The sequence below is a fragment of the Anas platyrhynchos genome, chromosome 20 (assembly GCF_047663525.1).
Source record: "Anas platyrhynchos isolate ZD024472 breed Pekin duck chromosome 20, IASCAAS_PekinDuck_T2T, whole genome shotgun sequence".
In the NCBI taxonomy this organism is placed as follows: Eukaryota; Metazoa; Chordata; class Aves; order Anseriformes; family Anatidae; genus Anas; species Anas platyrhynchos.
Genome location: NC_092606.1, coordinates 5,251,427 through 5,266,782, shown reverse-complemented (window position 1 = coordinate 5,266,782; position 15,356 = coordinate 5,251,427). Strand labels below are relative to the sequence as shown.

At 58.6% G+C, this 15,356-nt stretch overlaps 2 protein-coding genes and 2 non-coding genes across 9 annotated transcripts in view; all 4 read right to left on the bottom strand.

Annotated features, from left to right (window-relative positions):
- SMG6 (SMG6 nonsense mediated mRNA decay factor) overlaps window positions 1–6,164 on the bottom strand; it is a 110,687-nt gene extending 104,523 nt beyond the window's left edge. For 5 of the 6 annotated variants that reach the window (XM_072025997.1, XM_038165710.2, XM_072025999.1 and 2 more), the window contains exons 1-5: window positions 6,031–6,164; window positions 3,639–5,403; window positions 1,959–2,151; window positions 1,464–1,574; window positions 578–684 (exon numbers count right to left, since the gene is read on the bottom strand). In XM_072025997.1, the coding sequence (XP_071882098.1) occupies window positions 578–684; window positions 1,464–1,574; window positions 1,959–2,151; window positions 3,639–5,403; window positions 6,031–6,124 (2,270 nt within the window). In that variant the 5' untranslated portion in view covers window positions 6,125–6,164. Of the gene's footprint in view, window positions 1–577; window positions 685–1,463; window positions 1,575–1,958; window positions 2,152–3,638; window positions 5,404–5,787; window positions 5,907–6,030 lie in introns of those variants that run through there. The other variant, XM_072025998.1, reaches the window with a different exon arrangement.
- Window positions 6,165–7,553: 1,389 nt separating this feature from the next.
- Window positions 7,554–14,079, bottom strand: TSR1 (TSR1 ribosome maturation factor). The gene is made up of 15 exons (XM_027471996.3): window positions 13,923–14,079; window positions 13,712–13,815; window positions 12,846–13,062; window positions 12,632–12,766; window positions 11,698–12,125; window positions 11,216–11,375; window positions 10,839–10,990; window positions 10,358–10,560; window positions 9,670–9,832; window positions 9,328–9,438; window positions 9,058–9,190; window positions 8,561–8,677; window positions 8,174–8,314; window positions 8,002–8,076; window positions 7,554–7,930 (listed from the first exon to the last, which is right to left on the bottom strand). The coding sequence occupies exons 1-15, from the start codon at window positions 13,999–14,001 to the stop codon at window positions 7,752–7,754; spliced, it is 2,397 nt and encodes a 798-aa protein (XP_027327797.3). The 5' UTR covers window positions 14,002–14,079; the 3' UTR covers window positions 7,554–7,751.
- LOC113845704 (small nucleolar RNA SNORD91 family) lies at window positions 8,911–9,002 on the bottom strand. Its single transcript, XR_003501435.2, has one exon. It is a non-coding gene; the product is annotated as a small nucleolar RNA SNORD91 family (small nucleolar RNA).
- LOC113845702 (small nucleolar RNA SNORD91 family) lies at window positions 10,213–10,304 on the bottom strand. Its single transcript, XR_003501433.2, has one exon. It is a non-coding gene; the product is annotated as a small nucleolar RNA SNORD91 family (small nucleolar RNA).
- Window positions 14,080–15,356: the final 1,277 nt, after the last annotated feature.

Here is a 15,356-nt window from a genome sequence, read left to right as displayed (position 1 = left end):
CCTCAGATACCAGCATACTCCATGATGCCCACAGGTTCAAACCAGGCAGCTTTCCCTGCCCTGTTGTGCAAACCACTACAAGTTTCAGGGCTCCATGCCCTGTGACAGGCTCATTTGCACGCCATCAGTCTTTGTTCAAGAAAAAAAAATAAAATTAAATAAAAAAATCAGGAAAAAGACAGTATGCCAGGCAAATCAAGAGTGTCAGGAAGCAACAAGCGCCAGTAACTCCTGATGCAGTCAGAACATATGGACACGTACAGGGGAACCTCCCCTAGCTGAAAAGCTAGCAGAAAACACGGCAGTCACTCTGCCAGCCTCAGCACCACAAACTCTGCCTGTCACAGGATCAGCACAGAACAAGTTCCATGCCAGACAGCTGGAGGAAAACAGATCTGCGGGGTGCTGACTGGGGTACGAAGCAGTCTAGGCTACACCTCGCACCTTCACAGGGCTGCAGCACAACGAGGAGCCGTGAAAAGAGGCTAGGGGCAAGTTAAAGCACGAAACGAGATGCATCCCTTGTAACCAGATAGAGGAAGAGCTCTCCTCAGCCCTGGGGTGAGGAACACAATACCTGCGTGCCTTTCCGTAGTTGGCCGTATCGTTTGCTTGTTCTCGGTACCGGCAGATGTCCCCTTGACAGATCATACACCTCTGGGCACTGATCAGCGCGTACTTCACCTGCAAGGAGGAATTCAGGACGTTACGTGCGAGCTGCACACCCCTGGCTCACCTTAAACCCCAGTGAATGTGCAGGGACTGCAGGAGGAGGTCACTGCCAAACTGAGGGTCTCACGGAAGGGCCAGAGAATTAAAATGATGAGGCTCCAGGGCACTGGTTCAATGCTTGTAAGGGCAACCCAATCCCCAGACAGCTACTCCCTTACATCAACGTCCCAGCTCTTGCCCAGAGGAGGTGGGTTTTGGAATTTGTGGCTCATTCAGCCCATGACCAATTTGAGGAGGACGAACTGGCTAACACAAACACATCTCTGGGAATGGAGCTGGACGAAAATATCCTCTTCCAGCTGTCCCTCACACCTGCACTCACAGCTCAGGGCAATCGCTGTCATGTGTCAGGGAGACAGCGCAACTGTTCGCTCCCCTTGTTCGTTATTCTGAGTTCCACACACAGGAATTAGAGATGTTAAAGAGCTAAGGCCGAGCCAGGGCACCTTTGGGCACTTCCTTCCCTTTATTAGGCCTGGTCTCAGAGCTAATTTTAAAAAAGAAAAAAGAAAACGAAAAAAAAAAAAAGAGCTCCTTCTTTGCAAAGGACGCCAAGAAATGTTAATGCCCTGGAGTTGGTTCAACAAGTTCTCCAGCAGCTGAGATTCCCTGCAAACACACTGACATCTATTCAGTGCAGCTGCCTACCTCTTGGCACGGGCAGCACCCTGAGCTCAGCGCGCTGCGTGCAGCTGACGGGGTGAGAAGTGCCCAGGGGGAAGCCAACCTACCATTTTCCGCAGGGGCTTGCTGCGGATGGCCAGCCCGTCCATGTAGTCCTCCAGCTTGAACTGGTACGACACCTGCAGCTTCTGGAGCAAGCCATCGAAAAACAAAGCGCCCTGCAAAAAAACACACGTGCTTGGATGGAACAAACCTCCCGGGCAAGGCAAAATCACCACACCGGCCCTACCATGGGCAAGAAAGGTTCCTCTCCCTGAATTCTGGGCTGTTTCTCTTCAGAAAGTAACGATGAGGCCAAACAATCTCCCTTCTCAGAGGTTTTAAGGACCACCAAAACAAGCCTGGTTTAAGTTACAACAAATGTCCACCTGGACCCACACCTGCTGGGCTAAATCACCACCTAGCTGAACGTTCTCCCTGCATGGCTTAAGGCACACAGAGATAGAAGCAGGACCAGGAAGGCTCGTTGTCCACCTACACCACCCCAAACACCGCCCAGTCCCACCCAAAGCTTCAGTGGAGTTTGGGATTCTTTCTCTTACCTCATCTAGAAGCTGGAGAAGTTTGATCCGAATGTCCTGGGCGTTTTCCCCCAGCGGGTCCTTGAGGAGCTGGCGGAATTTCTCGATCACCTGGTAGAAGGCGTTCTTCCACAGCAGCTGGTCCACGTTCTGCGCGTCCGAGAACTCGATGTCCATCAGGATGCAGCGCTCGTACAGCTGCAGCATCTCCACCCTAGGGCGAAACACGGGCAGGGGTGCACCCAGCTGAGCTGCAGGGCACGTGCTGAGCCACCCGATGCTTTTCACCCAGCAAGAACGAGGTATCAGCAGTTCACCCTGCTCACAAGCTACGACAATTGATGCTTCTGCATGTTCTAGAGAGACAGGAGCTGTTGCCATAACCCTTCTGGCTCCAGCAGAGCAAATCTGAAAGGACCGGCTCCCTTCTGTGCCTGCCAAAGAGCTACGAGATCCTGTGACAGCTCTGCCACTGGGAAGAGCAGAACGCAGCCTCCTGATACACCACCAGGCTCTGCTCCTTCTGAGCACAGCCCAGCTCTTACGGGCCAGGAATAAGCACGCACGGAACCAGACAGCAGGAGATGTCTTGGCAGTGCAGTGATCCGTCCCTCCCTTCCATCCAACCAAAATACACAGTAGAAACAGAGACCCTAATCCCTCACAAATGAGGGCAGAAAGTTACACCTGAAGGAAATAAGCCTCAGAGGAACAGAAAGCTCATTCCCCCACAGCCCAGCCCAGCCACTGGAGGAGGATTCCTCCTCTGAACTGAATGAAACAGTTACAGGCTAGAAGCAGCTCCACCATATCTGGGGGAGCTCCCGGTGAAACGGATCCAAACTTTCCTCCAACACCCCCAGGGTGGTGACTCCCCCACCTCCCTGGGCAGCCCGTCCCAGTGCCTGACTGCTCTTTCTGAGAAGTTTTTCCCAATTCCCAACCCGAACCTCCCCTGGCTCAACTTGAGGCCGTTCCCTCCTGTCCTAAATAAGCTCCAGGGCCAAGAAACCCCTGAAGCCAAGAGCCAAGGCAGCTCCACGGGCAGGCTGACAGCACACCCTGGGAGATGCACTGAAAGGACGGGGATGAGGCCACCTGTACCTTGCTCCCGGGGCAGGGCAGGAGCGCTGGCCACAGCAGCACTGCCACAGGCTCTGAAATGAGCTCACCTGCTGGGTGTGCTGCCAGCTGGCTCCGAAAATAAGTCCCTGAGGAGCCCCAGAGCTCCCAGAGTTTGGGAGGTGCTGCCACTGCCACGCGGGCAGTGAGGCAGCTCTCTGAGAGCACAAACAGTCGCTGAGCTGAAGCCCACGATGCAAATCAGCTGATAACTGAGGGCAGGTGAGAAAGAAGTACACCAGCAAGCACCCAAAGCACTGGAACCAAGAGAGAGCAGCTCCAGCAAGAGCAGAAGAACCCAAGAGCCGCAGGGGGTGCTTGCCCTGCTCCTGTTTCCCTACAACACACACACGGCGTTCCGTAACCACGAGGAGCCACATGGTTAGCTCCCAGCCCGGGCAAACAAGATCTTCACCCACGCTTTCCTTCTGCTATCAAACGCCACCAGCACATGACGAACAGCCCCAGCACCTCAGAAGCCTGCGAGCTCCTGCCCCAGCCTCCCAGACACCAAAATCTCCTTCTCCCAGGCCCTCCGGGAGCCCCCGTGCTGGCAGCAGAACCGCCCCTGCCACTAACCTCAGCTGGGCCATCTTCTCCAGCCCCTCGGGGCTGATGCGGTCTCTGGAGAGCAGGTTGCTGAGCTGCTGCTCCTGGTTCCCAGCCTCGCGCAGGAGCTTGCTGAGCTCCTGCTGCTGCATGCTGCGCATCTGCTGCTCCACCTCGGCGCTCAGAGGGGCCGGGGGCAGCGGGCCGCAGGCGTACTGCCCCCCCTGGCCCGGGTAGCCCGGGTAATAGGCTCCCGGGTACACCCCATTGCTCGGCCCCACGGGATACTGCAGGGAGTACCCGGCGTAGGGATACTGAGCGCCTTGCCCGGCGGCCCGGGGGTAGTAGTAGGGGTTGTCGGAGTTTTGGAACTTGTAGTAGGAGGATTGGGCCTGCCGGGCATCCCCCCAGGCAGAGGCTGGGGGGCTCACTTCGTCGTCCGTGTCTAGGAAGTGGAGCTGAGAGCTCTGGCTCTTCAGGGCAGGTTTTTGCTCGGGGTTGTTGGGGTCCCACAGCCTGCGAGCGGTGCCGCCGCGGCCCCGGCTCCGCGAGCTTTTGGGGCCGGCAAGCAGCAGGCGGGGCCCGGGGTGGCCGGGTTCGGGGGAGCCTGAGGTGCTGGCGGAGAGGTCGGTGTTGGCAGGCAGGAACAGGATCCCGCGGCCCCTCCCCTGGGGCTCTCTGCTCTGGCTCCTGGCCTCTGAAGCTTCTGAGTCATTGCAAAACGCCTTCAGGGGCTTTTTTTTATCCGCCTCTGCCAGGCTGACGTCCCTGCTCATGGTCCTGCTGTCAAACGTGACTCGGAAGGAGCCCTTCGCCTCCCGGCCGTTGCTGCTCCACTCGCTCTCGCTCCGAGAAGCCCGACTCTGCTCCAAACGCTTCTTCTTGTCCCCGAGCCTGCCGGGGACGTACGCTCCTGCCTCGTCGATCCTGTCCTCGTCCAAGGAGTCCGTGGAGGACGCGGAGAGCTGCTTCCGAGGACGTGCCCTCTCCCTGGCACGCTCCTGCCGCCTCTCCACCCCGTCCAGGAGCGGGGCTCCGTCCACGCTGTTGTTGCTGCCGGCCGAGCTGGTGCTGCAGGCTCGATATCGGCTGCGCCGCTTGTCCGAGCGGGAGTAGCGCTTGGTGGAGCCCGGCTTCCCCAGCGCCACCTCCTCGTTTGCTCTCCTCAGCCTGTCGCCTCGCTCCGTCCGCCTTCCTTTTTCTCCCCTCGAGGCTTTCCCTCCTTCCCCGGCCTGGCTTCCCTCTCTGTCCTCTTTGCCTGCTTTGGTTTTTCTGGCATCCTTTCCAATCCCTTTCTCTGCCTCTTCGTCTCCCTCCACCCTCAGCTGCTCCATCTTGCAGGCGACCTCCTCGGCAGCCGAGCGCGGGGCTGGGTCTTTGGCAACCGAATGCAGGCGCTTGCCGGGCTGGTAGATCTGCTGGTCTGGCTTCTTGGCTCTCCGCGTGGTTTTGGGGCACCACTCATCCGCAGCGAGCTGTTTGCACGAGCTCTCCTGGCTCTGCCGCCCGCTTTTAGCCTCCGTCTCTTCGTTCCCCTGCAAAGGGCCGTTCTGCTTGGGGCTGCTGCTTTTGCCGAAGTTCTCTGCGACCGGAGGAGCCCCTCCTGCTGCAGGGCCCGTCTCAGCAGCGCTCTCCTCCCTGCTCTCCTCAGCCCCACTCCTCTCCTTCCCGGCGGCCTCGTGCTTTGGTGACACGAGCTTGCCTCTCAGCCGGGAGAGGCCGGGCTTGTAAATCTCCAGGTCCGGGCGCCTGTTGTCTTTGCGGTGCCTCGGCTCCTTCACCTCCTTCATGTTTTCTAGGAAGAGATGGCGAGATAAGAGTTACTCCAACCACGCACCAGAAGAAAATAATGACAAATACGTAAATACGAAGCGAAAGCAGCGAGCCTGGTGCTGGTGGCTGATCCCAGAGACCAGACCTGAAGTTTTTGGGGGGGAGCTCACAGGGAATCAGAAAACGAGGCCGGGCGGAGCTGCCCAGCCCCACACACCCCACAACGAGCTTCACCCCAAAGAAGCAGCGTGCCGAGAGCGAAGCCGACCCAACCCAGCGGCCGGCTGCGATGCGAGGAACCGGGAGAGAGCTCCCAGCCCTGGGGCTGACAGCCCCCAGCCCCCAGCCGCCTCCGGGGGCAGCTCCCTGCCCTCAGGCACCCCGCTCACCCCCGGCTGCCTCTTACCGGGCAGCTACGAAGCCGGACAGACGGACACAGGGACAGAGGGACGGACGGACAGAGGGACAGGGGCCCAAGCAGCCTCCGGGCCGCGCCCCCGCCCCCCGCGTTCTCTCACCACAGCGACCGGCGGCGAGGACGCGGCCCCCGCTCCCCGCCCACCCCCGGCGCCTTTGGGACGCGACGATCTCGGATCCCTCGCCCCAAACCTCGAATCTCGCTCCTTGAAGCCTTCCCCCGGCCCCTCACCTGCCCTCCCGGCGGCGGCGGCGCGGGCCTGGGCGGCCACCATGTCCCGCAGCTCGGCGGCCGAGACGCGGACCCGCTCCAGGCCCTCCGCCATCTTCCCTCGCGCCCGGCCCGCCGCGGAGACGGGGCGGGAGGGGGGGGGAGGGACGGCGGCCGGGAGGGGACAAAAAGGGTAGCAGAGAACGCGGAACGGAGCCCCTGCGGGTCTATTAGGGGGGCTGGTGGCCCTATTGGAGGTCCCAGTGGCCCTATTGGGGGTTCTGGGGGGCCTGTTCGGGGTTTTAGTGGCCCTATTTGGGGTTGTGGTGGTCCTACTAGGGGTTCTGGTGGCTCTATGGTCTTGCACGGTTCTGAGGCTCGCTCCTGAAGCCATAGGGGATCTCCCACAGACACAGTGGGGCTCCCCCCCTGCTCAGGGCTTTCTGCAGCATGAATTTGGTTTCCCCCTTCACAAGGGTTCCTGCACACTGCGAACAGCCTGATGATAAAGTAAGGCAGGTGGGTAGGCAGGTTGAAGAGCTCGGGGTGGATCCCTGCTCCTGCCTTCAAGGCAGAGCTGCTCCTGTAGGGCAGGGGGCCCTGCTGCCCCAAAAGGTGCTGGAGGAGAGGATGATGATGATGACTGATGATGTCCTGTTCATTTTGGAGGAAGAAATGGAGGTGAGCACTCCCTGGCTCCCCTCTCCCAGCAGGGAGCTGCCTCCAGCCATGCCCTGCCCCGTCCTTCTCCCCCCTGCCCTGTCCCAGGGCAGTACAAACCCTGCTGCCAGCAGCAGCTGAGCAAACAGCTCCAATCTCCAGCTGGAAAGGGCTGGCAGAAGCCCTGCTCCCCCTCTCTGATGTGCTGCGGAGGCAGAAGAACACCCAGTGCCCTCCGCAGCCCCAGAGCAGCACGTTCTGGATGCTGGGGGCCAGCTGCTGCTCTCCAGCCACGAGGCTGGGGGGGGAAGGACGAAGCTGCTGAGCCAACAGCAGGTGGGGGAGGCCTCACTGCGGGCTCTCGGAGCAGTTCCAGGCAGTCCCCCAGGGCATTTGTTTTGTGCTGTGTGGGGGAAACATGGAGCTGAGCTCTCCTGGGAAGGGAAATGAGCACAGAGCGGGGGCTCTAGCAGCGAGAGCCCCACTCCGAGTTCATACAGTGGGGTTTATATGCTCCTGAAAACAGATGGACAGCCCCAAAGGGCTGACAGCTTCTCTGAAGGGTTAAGGAAGCGGGTGGTGGTCGCTGCAGCCCCAAATCGCTTCGTTACAAAGCTAAGGGTCATTCCTAGGGACTGGGAAGCGAAGCACTGCTTTTTTCTCCCCCAGCGTAGCCCTGCAGCTCGGGCAAAGGCCTCGAGGGGGCTGCACTTTGCTGGAAGTTGTTGAGGACACGGGGAAAGGCGAAGTAGCAGCTGGGTCGTGGCAAACTCCTTCGACAAAGCAAAATCCCCTCACCCATTGTCGGGGCAGGGCAAGGACAGGGAGTAGCCCCTGAGGGTTCACAGCCTCCAGAGCCAGCCTCCATCAAGACACAGGGACTTCAGAGATTTTTTAAAAACAGCGTTCATTAAAATAAATAGCTGCAGCTGCTACCTGAGCACCGGCTGTTGAGACAGCTGCCCCAGCACCGAGCCCAGCACCAACAGGGCCAGGACATCAGCGCTGTCCCCACGCACACAGGCCGAGGACACGTCGGAGAGGCTAAGGCACTGTCTGTGTTGGCCACGCTGCCTGCAGGCTCATTCCATTTCCACCTCCTGCAGAGGCGGCGCGCTCTCGCTCCTCGCCCAGGGCACGGGCTCCGGGACATAGGGATCGTAAGTCCATTTGGGGAACACCCGCTTGTAGAGGTTGAGCAGCACGGTGTCCTGCGACTTCAGCTGGCCGTCGAAGTGGCACTTCATGTGCCCGTGGGTACCTAGGCAGCGAGAGGAGGCCGTTAGCTCTCTGCTGCCCATCGTGAGGGAGGAAATGCAGAACCCGACCTACCTAACGGCTCCTTGATGTGTCCCCGACGACCCCATTTTGTCCTCAGCTCCACCGGTTTAAACCACATCACGTCCTCTGGAGATCAAAGCAGGGAAGGAGGTGAGGAAGGGGCTTTGTTACCCAACCACGGCCGCTCCGAGTGCTGCTCCCACAGCCCAGAGCCAGGCCGTACCTCTGTTAAAGAACATGTAGCGCACAACCGCCGTCTTGGTGAAGATCTTGAAAGGGTGGCCGCTGAGCACCAGCCGCTTGATGATGATCCTGTCGGGGTCCACGGCCAGCAGGGACCCCGTGGCGATGAGGTCTTGCATTCCTGCAGGGCGCAGTCATTACCAGCCGTGCCTCCATCACCTCCCTTACCACCACAAACCCTTCCCCAAATCGTTCCAGGCCCAGAGCAACCCCAAAGCAGGAACAAAGTGGCTGTGATAACTCATCTCCTTCCGTGTTAATCTGCTCAAACAGCACAAAGGCCAAGTCTTTTCCGAGCCGTGCTTTCTGAATGCACGCATTCAGAAGTAGGATACACAAAGCCTGCTAACATTTGTGTCCAACTCACCGTTACTCCTCTGTTTAAAAAGCAGCACTGAGGCAGGAGGGAAAGTGATGGGAGCATACACGGTCACCACCAGGGCAGCATCCGGACGCAGGAAACGCTCCAGCTTGTGCTTATCAGCTAGGACAGAACAACAATTATCACATTGAGCCCAACGGCAGTTCTCAGAGTGCTGGGAAACCCCGTCAAGCTCTTCCCTGGCAGCAAAAACAGGCCACGTGCAGTGCTTCTCTGCTGGTGCAGAGTATTGGAATGAAAAGGATGCTCTGAACTCCCAGCTGGCTGCACACAGCCTGCCACCAGCTTGCCAGGACCAGAAAATCACACGGCAACTCCCCCCCACTGGAAGTGTCCCCCCTGGAAGCCTCAGCGCCTAGGTGTGAGTCGTCAGAAGTTCCTTCAGCCAGGTTCAGACATCGTGGCTAAGACATCACGGGCTTCCTGCTCTGGGAACCCCAGCCCAGCCGCTCTCTCTCCCCCCGCAGCGATCCCTCACAAACCTGAGGTGTGCTGGGAGAACAGGGGGGATGCTCGGAAGCGCCTGAAGCCGCAGTGGAAGATGAGCTCCTCCTTGGCTTTCACCGGCTCGCTGCTGGTCGGATGGCGCCGCACCAGGAAATTCAGCACAGACATCTGCGGGAGAGGCAGCAGCGTGAGAGGCTGGGAGCAGCGTGGGCAAACAACCAAAGCCAGAGCAGACGGCAACAAAAACTGCAGCAGTGACAAATTCCCTTGACAAAGGGTTCCCAGAATCAGCTGCATTTGGTCACCTTTTGCTCGTGAGGAAGCAGGGCGAAGAGGACGAGCGGCTTCCCTTCCCTGAAGCTCTCCATCACCCCGACAGGGACGTTGGAGATGTGAAGTGTGACATACCAGCCGACCTGCCGAGAGAGGATGAGCTGTGAGCACTTCTTTCAATAGAAACGGGGTCTGGAGAACCACGGGGTTAGGGAGGGAAGCCAGGAGAGCAGCACCAGCTGTATTTGTGGCATCAGGCTAAGAGCTGCCTGACTGAACCATCCATGCGGCCACTTCCCTGCCAAACCTCTCCCACTAGGGGCAAGGGAACGTGGCAGGGGAAGAGATGGAAATGTGAGAGGAAAGGGAGTTACCAAAGCTCCTTCGGCCTCCTCTTTCTCTATCTGCCGGAAGAGGTGCTTCCTGGTGCGGAAGAAGTCCTGGAACTGGAAAATCCTCGCGTAGTCCCGTGGGAGGTTTTCTTTGGGGTCCCACGGAGAAGTCCTGAAGCTCTTGAGCCCTCTGTACTTCTGGAACCTAAGGGACAGACAACAGGAAAGAAAACACTTCACAAATCCACAGGGACTCACACTTCCAGAAAGGGCAAAGGGAGCAAAGCAAACGTTAGCTGTTTTCACAGAAAAGATCTTAGAGCAGGGAGAGGTAAGCACAGCAGCTGAGTCAGGAAGCCACCCACACAGAAGGCGGTCACATCGCTGCAGAAGATGAGAAATCCCTGAGCTCCTCGTGCACTCAGTGCTTGCTGAAAAGAGAAGCCAAGAGGCTTCACCAACCCAAGCAGCTGCTGAGATGCACACTGCAACCTGCCCTCGCGTTAGAGCTCTGCCATGCTCCCTCTCCCAGCTCAGGCCAGGCTCTCTCTGCCTCGGGGAGCTGCACGCTGCCCCAGTAGCATCTCCCCTGGAAGCCTCAGAGCCTAAAGGTTCATGTTCACAAGTTCCTTCAGCCAGGTTCAGACATCGTGGCTGAGACATCACAGGCTTCCTGTCCCACCCTCACAGCCAGGCCCCTTCCAGCCCCTCTCCCCGCACAGCTCCTCACCGCACTCTGGCGGGCACATCACGCGGCGTGTCCACCTCATCCGGGAACATCTCGTCCATTCTCTCCTGCTTGAATTTCTCCAGCATCTGCTCATCTTCCTCCACCTTCTCATCGTACTGGTCATCCCGCACGCACTCGGACACGGTCATGGTCTCGCACTCCTCCTCTGAGTGTTCCTCTTCCTCCGCGCTGCTCTCCCCCTCCTGACACAGGACAGCGCAGAGCCCGTGAGCGCACAAACTCTGGTGGTGTCTGCACAGCCCCAAAAACTCTGTATTTGGGCAGCGTGAGCCATGGCTACAACACAGTCCCTCATTTTGGTAGCAAACGGCCCAAAGAAGCAACAGGATACGTGTGAGAGGTTTAAGGATGGAAAGCCAGGCAAGTCCTAGCTCAGTGCTGGGCCCTTTCCTGGAGAAAGCTGGAAGGACAGGACCGTGCTAGGATATCCCACGGCACCCAGATCAGCTCAGAGAAGTACCTGGGAAGCTGCCTCTTCCATCATATCGTCATCCATGTCATCATCCACGTCACCATCTTCATCGCTGCCCTCCTTGTCCTCCACGATCCAGGCAGCCTGGTACTTGGACGTGCCCCTGGGGACCTTCACCACCCTGTCTGCCCGCTGAGAAGCTGTGGGATTCCCAGCAGCGGTCAGCACAGGAAGAATTCCCCCCCTGCCTCACACCACAACGGCCACGACCACCTCCCGAGCCACCATTTCCCTGCACAGGATCTGTCAGAGCCTCGACAAGGCAGGGACGATGTAACCCTGGCTCCTCCACAGCCACCCCACTGATTCTACCAACCCCTTAAACAGAGACAAGGGAAAAGCAGGGAAATCCTGCTGCTACTCACCCTCTGCTTCCTGCAGTTCTTCTTCAGTTGGCCACGTCTGCTCCCCTTCCATGGGGTCAGGAACCACTTCTGACTGCAAGGACTCCTGCTTGCTCGCGTCTGCCTTCATCAGGAGCTTTACATCCTCCTCCATCTCTTCAGTGCCGTTCACACAGTCCTCCTGAAGGCCAAAAGCAGAGTCCCCAGCTGGGAAGAGGTGCAACTGAAGCCAGCCCTCGGTCTGAAACAAAGGCCTAACTCCTCCCACAACTCTCCCTGCCAGAAAATATCCCTGCCCGGACAAGTAACAGCAGGAACTCCCTTGGTTATGTTGTAACCTAACAGTAATCACATGCTGTGTGCAGAGCTGCACCTACCCTCTCTTCGCACAGCTCCCTGTTCCCCCTGCCCTCGACCACACACCCCAAATTGTCTTTTTCTGGAGGAAAGTTTCAAAACGTCGTGTTTCAAGGGGCCCAGCAAAGCCCTGAGCTCCCACTCACCTGCACATCCATGTCCTGCGTCTTCTTTCGTCCCTTCACCACCCGGGGGTTCAAAGAGAGGGGGTCGGGGGGTGCGTCCACCTGGCTCATCTGGAAGTCCCCGTGCCCCACAATGTGCACCAGGCTGTTCACGTCCAGGGGCTGTCCCCGGACAAAACCGGAGACCTTCAAGGTCCCGACCCGGTCGCTCTCTGGGCTGGGCAGGAATTCGGCAGCGTAGGCAAGGAGGTGAGCCCGCCTGTCCCGAAAGGCGAGGTGCCGCTGCTTCTGCGTGGCGAGGTGCCTGAGCAGCAGCGAGGATTCCTGCTCCGTGTTCAGGGAGAAGAGCTTGGCCTCTGGAAAGCGCTTCTCGATGATTTTGGAAAGTTTCTTCTTGGCGTCGATCCGCTTCTTCGGTGGCAAGTCAGTGCCCCCCGGCACTGCAAGAGCTATGGCACAGGGCAGAGGTCACCATTAGGTTTTTACACCCCTTTCACCAGGCATTAACACAGCCTTGGCTATCTGCAACCCAAACAACCAAACGAGATGGACACTACAAGCTACAGAAGCAGTCTCACCCCTTCAAAAGAGAAAACAGAACATAAAACTTGTCTTCGGATATAAAATTTTAAAAGAGATCATAGAGATAGGGATTGAGGCGCTGAACTTAGCAAGAACGCATCTGAATCCTTTTGCTCTACGTGCCTGAACAACCACCAGGCACCTACAGACACCAAGGACTCCTTTTTATCTCTAGCACTGCCCAGTTAGGATGATAACACACAGAGGCAGCACAACAGTGGCGTTTACCTGACCTATACGCAGAAACAGAGATGCTGAAGACCTGTGGTCACCTATTAATGTATGAAATTTTTGTTTATTACAACATTAAGCCCCCATCGAGTACCCCCTTAGATCTGTAGCCCACAAGAAGCCCCTGATGTGTCTTTCTTACCATAGCTGGGGAGCCCCTGTGCGAAGAGGCAGGAGAGGCAGTACTCCCCTGCGCTGTCCCAGCCTTCCGCAGGATCCAAGATGAACAGGAGGGAGTCGGCGACTTTGGCTAGGTCTAAGGCAGCGTGCAGATCCCCTGTGCACAAAACACCTCCGTTAGTGGGGCTGCCACGAGTTTGGAGCCAAAACTTCCCAGACCAGCAGCGTTTCCTCACCTGTCTGCGCTGTCACAAACCGCCAGCGCTGCTTGAGCTGGGGGCAGAGGAGGGCGAAGCCCCCAGCCTTCCCCTCGTCCACGCGCAGAATGGCCGAGTCCTGGCTCTGCAGCAGGCGGAGGGCGTCGTGTGCTGCAGCCCTGCCGTGCAGCGGCACCACAACCACCAGGTGCGGGGGCCCATCCCTGCTGCCCAAATTCCGCTTCTCCGCCAGCACCTGCAGGCAGAGCTCCAAGAGTGTGAACCCCAGCGCCAGGAAGCTTTGCTCAGCCCTGTAATGCCTCAGTAGCCCCAGAGACCCCAAGCAGCAGAACTACAGAATTATTAAGGTTGGAAAAGCCCTTCAGGATCATCTGGTCCAACCACCCCCCTACCACCACTGCCACCCACTAAACCACGTCCCCAAGCACCACACCTACCCATTCCTTGAACGCCCCCAGGGACAGTGATGCCACCACCTCCCTGGGCAACCCGTCCCAGTGCCTGACTGCTCTTCCTGAGCAGCAATGTCTCCTCATTCCCAACCTGAACCTCCCCTGGCACAACTTGAGGCCATTCCCTCCGGTCCTATCACTGGTTACCTGTGAGCAGAGGCCGACCCCAGCTCCCCACCCCTTCCCTTCAGGGAGCTGCAGAGAGCAACGAGGCCTCCCCTGAGCCTCCTCTTCTCCAGCCCAAACACCAAACTCGAGGCCACTCCCTGCAGCCCTATCAGCTACCTGTGAGCTTTTACACCAGAAAACTCCTCAAACCCTGCACAAACACGCAAGATTCGGGAAACTTTCCGCTGCCAAACCCCATCCAGCCGCAGCACCACGGCTGTGACCCTCCCCCAGCCCCCCCAACCCCCCCCCCCAGCCCCTCACCGCCTCCTTGCGCTGCCGGCGGAGCTGCAGGGCCTGGTGCCTCCGGTCCGCCCTGCCCAGCTCGCGGCGCTGCCGGCGGCTCTGCACCTTCACGGGGACTCTGCCTGAGGGGAGGGGGGGGGAAGAACAAAAACCGGTCAGGAAGCGTCTGAAGCAACTCGGGACCCTCCCGGGGCACTCCCGGAGCCTTCCCGGGGCCCTCCCCGCTCACCCGCGGCCCCCCGCCGCTTGCCGCCCTTGTGGGCCTTGTTCTGCTGCTTCAGCGGCCCGGCCCGGTGCGCGCCCGCCATGCTGCCGCCTCACCGCCCGCCACTTCCGCCGCCCGCCCAACGTCACTTCCGGCGGCGGCGGCCGTGACGTCAGAGGGAGGGGGGATAAGGAGGAGGAGGGCACAAAATGGCGGCGCCGAGGGACGGTGGAGAAGAGGGGGCGGCTCCGCGGGGAAATAAATAAGAAGCAGGAGAGCGAAGCGCTCCTTCAGCAGTTTATTGGTGGTGTCCGTACAGATCCCCGTGCCCCGCCGCCTTTTTGTTTTTCAAGCGATTCTTGACAACGGATTTTCATTAATAAATGCCTGACAATCCATTCTAATCAATTCCTGACACTCGATTCCTGACAAATAGTGTTTCCCGAGAAATAGGGTCAGGGTTTCCCGAAAAATAAGGTTAAGCATTGACAGCAGCGGTGTGATTGCCCAGGAGGATGAGGTCGGCACCCCCAGGGGCAGGCAGGGAGGCTGTAGTGCAGAGCAACGCCCTGCCTGACAGGGAAAAAAAGTCACAGAATGGAAAAGACGGGTGAAAAACAAGCATTATTTAAGCAGTAGTAATTAATTCTCCTTATACAGGTGGCTGCTGGCTGTAGAACAGCATCCAGGCTCTCCCCCTCCTTGCCCACCAGCTGTGACAGCCCCACACTGCCTCCAGAGCCAAAAGCAAAGAGGACAGGACTCAAGAAAATCAGGAAAAACAGTCCCGTAAGTGATTTATCCCTCGCTATTTAAGCAAGCCTAGAGAAAGGAGCAGTTTGAGAATCTTTCTGCCTAGGCTTCCCATCACAAAGCCACCAAAAAGCCTCTGCCCCCTGCAGAGCCCCCGCCTGAGACAGGCAGCAGCAGTCGGGAAGGCTCCCAGCCCTTGGAGCTGCTGATTTGCACGGTGGCCCTACACACGTAGAAGTAAAACCCCCACAGATCCCCGCACGGTAAGCTTACAGGCATTTAACTGACCTGTGCAGGGCCCGCGGCACACAGGACCCAAAATCACACCCCGCTGAGCTGAGTGAGCAAGAGCAGCAGCCAGGCGCTACCTCACTGCGGGCGGCTACTTCAGGTTAAAACAATCAATTCCTGGCAAAGCACAAACTCTCAAGAAAACAGCCACGTTTTGTATTCCTAGAGCTCAGCAAGCCCTCCTGGGGCAGGGGGCTGCTTGCCCACACGCCCTTAGCTCCCCTGCACTACCGCAGCTGCACACGAAGGCACCCGGCAGACTGCTCACAACACACCTCTCCCCCTCTGCGCCCAAAACGAGCACAAAACGAGCTTTGCATTGCTCTAGCACAGAGCCCAGGCAGGCTGAGCAAGGGGGAGCGCGGCTTACACGCTGCTCTGCCACACGCTGGCTTGATCCCAGAAAGCAGCTGC